Source organism: Lactuca virosa, chromosome 2 (assembly GCF_052849685.1).
Source record: "Lactuca virosa cultivar CGN04683 chromosome 2, Lactuca_virosa_CGN04683_v6, whole genome shotgun sequence".
Lineage (NCBI taxonomy): Eukaryota > Viridiplantae > Streptophyta > Magnoliopsida > Asterales > Asteraceae > Lactuca > Lactuca virosa.
In genome coordinates, this window is record NC_136427.1 from 242,231,343 (window position 1) to 242,241,711 (window position 10,369).

General features: G+C 30.2%; 1 protein-coding gene across 2 annotated transcripts; it reads left to right on the top strand.

Moving 5' to 3' along the window:
• The first annotated feature begins 7,948 nt into the window (after window positions 1-7,948).
• Window positions 7,949-10,369, top strand: SKL1 (shikimate kinase like 1). Of its 2 annotated transcripts, none has more exons than XM_079079915.1 (10): window positions 7,949-8,294; window positions 8,706-8,752; window positions 8,919-8,973; window positions 9,050-9,122; window positions 9,203-9,290; window positions 9,390-9,472; window positions 9,547-9,673; window positions 9,744-9,822; window positions 10,055-10,119; window positions 10,208-10,369. In XM_079079915.1, the coding sequence occupies exons 1-10, from the start codon at window positions 8,102-8,104 to the stop codon at window positions 10,274-10,276; spliced, it is 879 nt and encodes a 292-aa protein (XP_078936041.1). In that variant the 5' UTR covers window positions 7,949-8,101; the 3' UTR covers window positions 10,277-10,369. The 2 variants fall into 2 exon arrangements, with proteins under 2 accessions (XP_078936041.1, XP_078936042.1); XM_079079916.1 differs by having other exon boundaries at window positions 8,715-8,752.

Consider the following 10,369-nt stretch of genomic DNA (forward strand, 5'->3'; position numbering starts at 1 on the left):
TCTACCTAGCTTCTTTACTTATGAATCTTTATGTTTTGGGTGTGAGGTATAATATTTTACATGGAGTTTCACCAAATTACCTAGGATGATCCTACTTATTTCATAGAAAATGTTTTATTTTGTGAAGTTTGCATCTTTTACCACTTCCATGTGACATTCTTTGATATATTGGTGCTTATGAATTTTATGAATGTACATAAAAACTTCGAAGGTTTAACTACAAGGGCATGGTAGGTAAAGTTTTTAAATAATTAAAAATACTAATGCATTAATGTATCGTAATAAGTATATTTACAATTTTGGATGTTCAACCGTAAGACAACTATTTTGAACGACCCAGTTATTGGATCTTAGACTTAGTTTATAAATATTCTGAAATGAATATACTTTTTCATTAAGAAATTTAGCGTTTACTGAAAATAAAGTCCTATAAAAATCAATCATGGTTGATGAGTTTACTGGTATACCCATACCATCCCTTTTAATGATCGAGACATTTCACATTATTTCAACTTTTACTCCTACTCTTTCAGCTTAATTTTTATATTTTCTTTTTAATATTTTTTTAAATGCAAGAAATAGCAACAAACTTTCATTGATTTGTATAATATAGCATCCTACTTCCGTTTGTTTTTATTATTGTATTTTTAGTATTTTTAGGTGCTAAAATTATCAAAGAATCAAAAGTACAATGTTATTTCTTTGATCAGATGCATGGTGGTAAAATGTTCAAAGTAATTTAAGTAGAATGGAATTTTGGAATGGGAAAATGCAAGAAAGTATGATGTCATTTCCTAGGTTTGTTTGTAAGGGTCAAATGCAAAAATTCAAACTATAATGATATTTCCTTGGATTGTTTGCTGTTACTGGCGAAAAGTATATTGCCTATGTAGTAAAAAGAATAAAACATGCTGGTTTTAAGTGTTAAATTAATTTTACAACAAAATTCTCTTGCTTTATTTTTAGTTTTCATGAAATGTGATTAAGATATGCTGGATATTCGACGACGAGGTGTGGTTTAAGGTTGGTGGAGCACTTCTACACATCTAATTGACAAGTGGAACCAGTAGTTTAGCTGTGAGTGAAGTGTGGAAATGATTAAATTTTACCCTTCATCCTTAACAATAATTGATATGTTATTTTGAAGATGATGCTTATAAAGACGTGGTGGTAGTTTTACTCAAGTATAAATGTAACATTAAATTATTTTGTTATTTGACATAATTTTATAAATCAAGTAACTTTGTTTATTAGTTTGTTGATTTTGTTTTTTTACATGCCTTTCTTTAACATTTAAGAATACGTATCAATTCATGAATGAGCAACCACCAACTAATGCATAAATTGAAGGATACATCTCTTTAAAAAAGTTTTAATCAAGTCTCAGTTCTCATTTTTTGGATCATCATATCTTTATGTTTATAACTTCATTATTTTATTTATTATGAGTATTTGAAACTATTGATAGTTTTTTTGTGTTTTTTACTTTGCATTAATGGCCTTCTATGTTCAATGGTCGAAGATTAATAATTTCATTTTCTATTGTTTTTGTGTTGCTTTGACATTTCTTTAATTTTTATTTTGTTTATATGTGTCGATTTCTTTGAAGCATATGTTGATAAAGTTCTTAAATCCTCAAAAGACTATTTTCGAAAATCAAATACATTTATTTGGATACATTATAGATATATTTTAAAGTAACCATATAAAACAATATATATTGCATGCTCTTTAAAAGTAATGATATTTGACAATATATGGCATGTTCTTTATATTATTACATGTTTACTAAAGAAACTAATTGTCTAAACGAAACTATTTGACAAAATGTAACTATACGTTGCCCGTCTAAAGGAAACTAAATGTCAAATTAAAATTATATACCATCCTTTGAAACACAACTATCACCAAAAGAAATTTATTCGCAACAAAAAGAAAACTCACAATAAGATGTTATGTTATGCAATGTTGTACACAAAAAAAGTGATTGCAATATATGATTTATAACAATTATTTTATTTTTTCAACCCGTGTAGTACACGGGTTATAACCTAGTAATACTAATATTTTAAAAAATATTATCATAATTAAATATGACATGCATTAATTATTAAGAATATTTTCTATAATTAATGAACTTTATATTTTTTAATTAGAAATACTCATTATAATTAATAAAATTATACTTAATTATGATAATATTCTTCATAATTAATATAATTAATTATGATAATATTCTTCATAATTAATATAATTAATATGTATGTCGTTAAGGCACAAGTCACATGTTAGAAATTTAGTTTGAATAAATAATACATTTAATTTTGAGTCCAGCAATAAATTTATATGAATTTGAGCTTATTATAACCTTATATCGAAAGAATGATTAATTTACCAACGAGACTAGAATGATATGATTTGGTTGCCAACTTGCCATAAATCATTCTTTTTCAGATTTAGGTGATTTTTGGACTTATATAGTCTCAATAAATTATGTATATATATATTAAAAAGTTAGTGTATAAGCTTAAAAAAGTAGGGTAAATTACGCCATTCGTCCCTCATGTACATGCCAGAAAGCGTGTTTAGTCCCTATTTTCAAAAATTAACGCGGACCGTCCCTCGGTTTGTTTTTCCTTACACGCTTAGTCCATATCGACATGAAATTACTTTTTTACCCTTAATAATTTTCTTTTTCATTTTATTTTGTTTATTTATCAGTTTTAAATTAAAAATAAAAATAAAAAAATATCCCTACCCATCTATTTTCATTTCCCCATCTCAAGATTTTTCATAAACCACCACATATAACTGCCAACACCTCCGACATCACCACCTACCGCCAGCACCTCAGCACCACCACCTACCACCCCACCATCTCAGCGGGTCCCACCACCTCACATACTCTCCTTCTTTTCACCCTATGTTTCCTTCTCTTATTCCGTCACCACCACCTCTTACCTATTCCGACAATACCACCGTATACCTATTCCGACACCACCAATCACCTCTAGACCACAATCCAATAATATATCTTACATTTTATTTGAAATCCTCTCAGATTCGAACCTAGAGCTTCGTTCAATATGGTGGTCTGGTAGCTTCACATGAGTTCTAGCCCTAAAGCTCCAGTAAACGCATACATATCAAAATTGGTGTTGAGCTCCACACCATAAATTCTGAAATTGAAATCAATGATGAGAGAAAGAAATAGAAAACCACCCCTGCATCTTTATGAGTTTGAAGATTGGGAATTGATAAAACAAACAGAAAAGAAAGAAAGAAACTAGCGTTCAGATTTTATCATATCTAAAAGATCTGCACTTGGTGCCGATTTGAACAAATTTAAAATGGTCTTCAGCCCCTCTTCCCTCTGTAACCATGTCGCAGGAGATACTGGCCGCCTCTGCCTCCGATTCGAACAAAGAATAAAGAAAGAGTCTGAAAATTCTTGATTGAGACCGGAGAAGAAAGAGAGAGCGGTCGACGGTTCTTCATTTGGGGTGTCTTGATGCTCGCCGGATGAAATCGTTGAGGCGATGTTCCTCGGTAAAAGATGAATCCGATGAAGTGATGGTGGGGTTTAGTAACCTGGAAACGAAGGAGGTAGAAGGAATGTAGAAGGAAAGGGGGAAAGGGAACGGGGAGGTGGGTTAGGGTATTTATTTTTTTTTTTAATATAAAATAATTTATGATTAATGTAATAATAAAGTATTAAGGGCAATATAGTCATTTTATAGTTGGAAAGGGATACAACATGCAAATTTAAATTAATGAGGGACAAAGCGTGCAGACTTTCAAATAATAAGGGACGGTCCGAGTTAATTTTAGAAAATATGGACTAAACACGCTTTCTGGCATGTGCACAAGTGACAAATGGTGTAATTTACACAAAAAAGTAATTTATATGTGCAGACAATTTTTTTAGGTAAATTATAGAAGTGGTCCTTGTGGTTTGGTCGAATTCTCATTATTGGTTTTTAAGTTTAAAATTTGATAGGTTACATCCTTGTGGTTTGTAAAAATTGCATTGTAGATCTTTGGTCCATATAAAAAGACCAATATACCCTTTCATTCTTTTTTTCTTTTTCGTTTAACAATTATTTATATATATATATATATATATATATATATATATATATATATATAATTGTTTTTTTACCTTTATTTTAATAGAAATAATATAGATTATTTATAAAACTGTTTTTATTTTTTAAATCAATTATCTAAATTATATAAAATCATATTATTATTATTATTACTATTACTATTATTATTATTATTATTATTATTATTATTATTATTTTGCTTTATTTATTTATCTTTGTTTTTGTGGTTTAAAAATCTTTTAATATTTTTGACGTTTTATTTAAATATATTTTTTAATGTTTTGTTTTGTTTTTTTTTTGTTCGTCCAATATAATTATTTAATGTTGTTTTTTATATGTTTTTGTTTACATCATTAACTTGTATGTAGGGCTGTAAACGAACTGAACGTTCGGTAACGTTCGTGAATTGTTTAGCGAGAAGTTTGTTTATGTTTGTTTATTTAATAAATGAACGAACATGAACATAAATTATCGTTTGTTTAGTCACGCACATGAACAATGGTCTCGTTCGTTCTTTTATGTTCGTGAACGTTCGTTTATGATGTTCATTTACGTTCATTTGTGTTCGTTCGTTTAATTTATTTATATTCATTTATACTCAATTTTTTTATTATATTACCATATTATATGCACGTTTATGTTCATATATATTCAATTGTGTTTGTTTATCTTTGTTCGTTCGTTTATATTTGTTTAGTATGTTCACGAATATAATCGAAGGAACATGAATAAGATAATTTGTTAAATGAACGAACACGAAAAAGAAAATCTCGTTTGTTTATCCGTTCGTGTTGGTTTGTTTGTTTGGCTAACTTAAACGAACAAACACGAACAAGTCCTTGTTCGTGTTCGTTTCGTTCGTGTACAACACTACTTATATGTTAGTGCTTGTTCATTTATTCAGTTTTATGGTTTTATGTGTTTTTCGATTACATCATTCGTTTATATGCCATCGTTTTTTCATTTATTGCCTAAATAATTATATTTTTTCGTCTAACTATTTCTGAAAAAAAAACAAAGTAAACATATATATATATATATATATATATATATATATATATATATATATATATATATATATATATATAGGGTAAGGATCAAATGAGAAAAACTAAAAGGTTGAGAACGCGAGAACAATTCTGGACCAATCAATATATAAGGGTATATTAGTAATTGTATATTTTAATTAAATTAAAATAAAATAAAATTCAATCAAATTCCCTTAAATTTAGGATCAGTTACCAAAAAAGAAATAAATATTTGATTTTTTATTTTTCTTATTAATGGAATATAAAAAACATTTTTACCAAAATTTATTTTAAAACCGGAACAAATTTAATTTTTTTTTAAAAAAAATCATTTTTTTCTCCTAATTCACGTTATTTTTTTTTTTCAAAAAAATGAATAGAAATCGATCCCCAAATTAGTACATTTGTATTCACAAATGATTTTTTTTCAAATTTCTTTTTTCAAAAAACCTGATACTACTCCAATCACAAATGAATACACATCAATTTACAAGTAATCAAATTTCTTTTTTTAATCAACTGAAAATAAAAACAATGTAAAAATTATCATTTCTTCATAAAAAGAATACCTCTAATCATAAATAAATACACTCATTAACACATGATTACACTGCTATTCATAAATGAATACACTGTTATTAACAAATGAGTACCATGTTATTCACAAATGAATAAATGAATACTTCTAATCATAAATCAATACATTCATTCACACATGAATGCACTGCTATTCACAAATGAATACATTGCTATTCATAAATAAATACACATTCTAACATAAATGAATTCATCAATATATAATATAACTTACATCTAAAAAAATATAGAACATAATACAATCTTTCATTATCCCTTAGCTCAAATTCTTCACCTTTCATCTTCTCAAACGACTTTAAATGACCTCCACAAAACTCATATGGAAGAACTCTCAGAAGCTTCATAGTCAACCAACCAACATATTTTTGGGTCAAACTAACATAGAATTGATAAAAGCGCACACCTGAAGAACAACTCGATGTTCAAAACTACAGAAATCAGTGAGCACAAACAAATAAATGAAACTCAACAATAAAATTTTTGGGAATTCTTTGTTTTACCAATATGAAAGTCATATAAATCTTGAAAAATGGTGAAATTGGTAGCTTACAGTAACTGCAATTCATACGAATACAGTGTATCCAAGTACTTTTTCTTTTCTCAAATTCCACTTCTTTTCCTTTTCTTAAATTCCAATCAAGACTCACCCAAAATCGCAACACCCTTCTCCTTTTTCTTGTTGAATTGAATTACAAGTATCAGTTAAACTACAACAAAACAATTCATAAATCAGAAAAAAAAAAAACATACCGTGATCCAAAACAACAAACTCATATTCATAGCATTGCGAAATACAAATTAGGGCGGTGCACAAAAGAGTGGCAATGTAGAATAGGTCTCAGGCTTCGCCTCCTTCGATCTCTCTTTTAACAAAGCTGGGCTCTGTTGTGAAGAAATTAGATGGGAATTTTATAAGAAAAAGAAAATGGCATCGGATAAGTTTGAGGATCCGGTAAATATGTCACAATGCCCTAATGGCGCCGCTATCAAGCCATTCGCTCTACGGACATCAAACTCTTCTTCTCCGGTTGCTCTGCCTCTTAGCGATGGAGACGTTCGTCCTTTGCCTGTCGATCGACAGTGTCGATGATGGCTACATAAGCTTCTGATTTCTATGTAAGTGACGTTTAGACCAGGGAGGAGGCTCGATGATTACTACAACATGAGATGATGATGATGATGAACATATTTTGGTGGTATACGGATGATAGAGGCGACTTTATCAAAGAAACCCTAGGTATACAAGAGAGGGAGGATGAGAAAAACGGGAAAATGAAAGGAAATAGGTGAGATTGAGAAATTTTAGGAATTACCAAAGTTGTAATTACTGTTATACCCTTTTGGCAATTTTAAAGTTACACTTTAATGTCACTAGTTTAAGATTTTACATAAATGACCCGATTAGTAATAGCCTTAGATCTAGATATTTAGATGGTATATATTTGTTCTCGTCTTCTCAACCTTTTAGGTGTTCTCATTTGATTATACTCCTATATATATATATATATATATATATATATATATATATATATATATATATATATATATATATATATATATATATATCGTTAAAAGAACGAGAAAAAAACAAATATTAAATCATTTTATTCGAAGACCGATAGTTATTCGGGTTATTGTTTTAATTTGTTTATTCGAAAAAATGTCAAAAAAATCATTATATAATTTACACGGACAAAACATCAAAAAAACAACATTAAAAAATATATTTAAATAGCGTCAAAAATATTAAAAGATTTTTAAACCACAAAAACAAAGATAAATAAATAAAGAAAAAATAAATAATAATAATAATATTTTATACAATTTTGATAATTGATTTAAAAAAAAAAATATTAATTCTATTAAAATAAAGATAAAAAACAATTATATATATATATATATATATACTTGTTAAAAGAAAAACAAAAAAGAATGAAAAGGTAATTTGGTCATTTTATATGGACCAAGGTGCATTGCAATTTTTATTTTTCACAAACATGACTGTTAAATTTTAAACTTAAAGACCAAAACTGAAAATTTGATAAAACTACAGGACCATTTCTGTAATTTACTATTTTTTTTGTAAGAAAAAATAAATAATTTACCTGTGACATAATCTCCATTGAACTAAAATGATGCGGGTGATTTAATGGATATTATAAAAGTATTAAAAAAATAATAATTAAAAAAAGGTTGGATCATGATTTAAGAAATAATTTAGGATTTCTTTTTTGTCGGAGGGATATGAATCTATGATCGTGTAGCGTTGGATTGAGATTGAATTTGAAAGAAAAGAGGATTGGACCAGGCCATCCTGCCTGAAACTGAAAGTACCGGGATCAAATCATTGGATTGGGGGCGGCAATAATGGAGATAATTCAAGCACCTGCCGGTTGCTTCGACCTTCTTCACCAAAAGCCATTCCATTCTCCCTCGATTTCGATTCGCAACGGAATTTCATCACTCTCTCTCGCCTCCATTAAAACTTCACCTATTTCTCTCAACAACTCTCGCAAACTCCTCACAGCCTCCTGCTCCCTTCTCGACGATGCTGTCTCAGGTGAACCGACACTCCTTTATCACCTGTCAGTTAGGTGAATTTACGTTCTTGTATAATTATCTTTCTATCTGTATTGGATGCTAGTACTAACGGCTGCCTTGCACGCCAACTGTTTGATTGAATTCCTTAATACGAATTATAGTTGTTCCTTTCAGCTCCACCATCCGAATTTGGTAAAGTTTACTCACTGGTTTCCGAAAGCTTATGCTAACTGGGGCTCTTGTTTAAACAAGAATAATTTTTATACTTGCAAAGGGGTTGTACAGTGTCCGTGTACCCCTTTGATGTTTCCTTAGCTTCTGCAACTCTTTTACACACAACCTCAGTGCAAAAAGTTAGCTGAGATCTATGAATTATCATGAACATGTCACCCGTGTTTTATTTTGCCCCTAACATCTTCTTGTACTCAAGGTTCTGCAGTTCAGACTTTTGAGGTCGATCCCATGTTAGATATCAAGGTGATTTCCCTCACCCACATGATAAAAAATTTCTTCAATATGAGTGATTAAAACCATCATTGTGATGGAAAATGACAATTACTTGAGAGAAAAACATAACATTATTCAATGTCTTGTTGTTTATAAGATATTGTTGTAAGTTGTAACTGTGAATTTCTATATTCAGAAGAAGGCAATGGTTGTATCTCCTGGATTGAAAGGAACTTCCATATATCTTGTTGGTAAGTTTTTCTACTACCATGTTTCAAAAATCCCTTAAAAAAATCGTATTTTCTTATTCTTGAGAAAAAATACCAGGCATAAACAGCACAATGAAAACAAGATTGGGGAATCTTCTGGCAGAGGCACTCCGTTATTATTATTTTGACAGGTAACTTTTTATATATCTCCTCAGATTTTTAATTATACTTGAAGAGAAATGACTCTAAAGACATGGTAGCCCAAGTGCAGCGATAATCTGGTTATGGAAGCAGCTGGTGGTGAAGCTGCAGTAAAACAACTTCTGGACATGGACAAAGTCGGACTCCGTGAATCAGAGGTGATTTTTGTCATTCTCATGAATGGAATGGAATGGTTCATTACAATTACATTGGAATGAATTTGTCTGATGGAATGGAATGGGGTAAACCACTTACAGACTGAAGTGTTGAGGCAATTATCATCAATGGGGCGCCTGGTTGTTTCTGCTGGAGATGGTGCTGTTCAAAGCTCAACCAATTTGTATGTGTTTCTTTCCTTAAAGTTGTCAAATTTGGATTTTGTTTTCTTCCATGATCTAGAAAATCATGTTACAGGTCACTTTTGAGACATGGTATCTCGATCTGGGTGGATGTTCCTTTGGATTTGGTAGCCAAGGAAATAGTTGAAGGTGGGGTTCGACTTTTTGGATCAGATATTTCACCTACTGCATCTCATTCCGAGGTATGCCTTAAATTTGAGCTGATTCTTGATAATAAATGACATATTTAACCTTTGTATGAACAATAAACAGGTGTTAAGTCAGGTAGCCATGCTATACAAACAAATGCAAGAAGGATATGCAATAGCAGACGTAACCATTTCACTTCAGAGTACGGCCCCTGCCACAAAACTCATGACTTTAAGGACATGACATGACATGACAAAACAGACTGTACTGCTTTTGACATGCATTGGACAGGGACTGATGTTAGTGATTTTTGTTCCACTATGGTCTGTGCAAATGATCCTTATCCTCATTTTTGAAAATATGGTCTAACCATGGAGGTGTTATTACTTATTAGTTGGTGAATGGGGTTGTAAAAGGTTTGTTTCTGTTAGCAGAAGTTGCAGGTGGTTTGGGTTATGAAGATGTAGAGTCTGTTAGTGCTGAAGACATGGGAATGGAGGTGAACACAACTATAAAATTACCAACAAAGAAACTAAAAACGATGTATAATAATACGAATGCTGTCTGGTTCTTGGTGTTTTTTGTAGGTGCTGACGGAGATAGAAAAGCTTATAAGAGTAAAGAAGATGATGGAAGATGCTGCGAGACCATTTTAAAGCTTGTTGTATTTATGGTGATGAGTACAATGTAATTTAGCTTGTACCCATGCCTGTTTATTATCTATATCAATTGTTTAAATTATACTATAA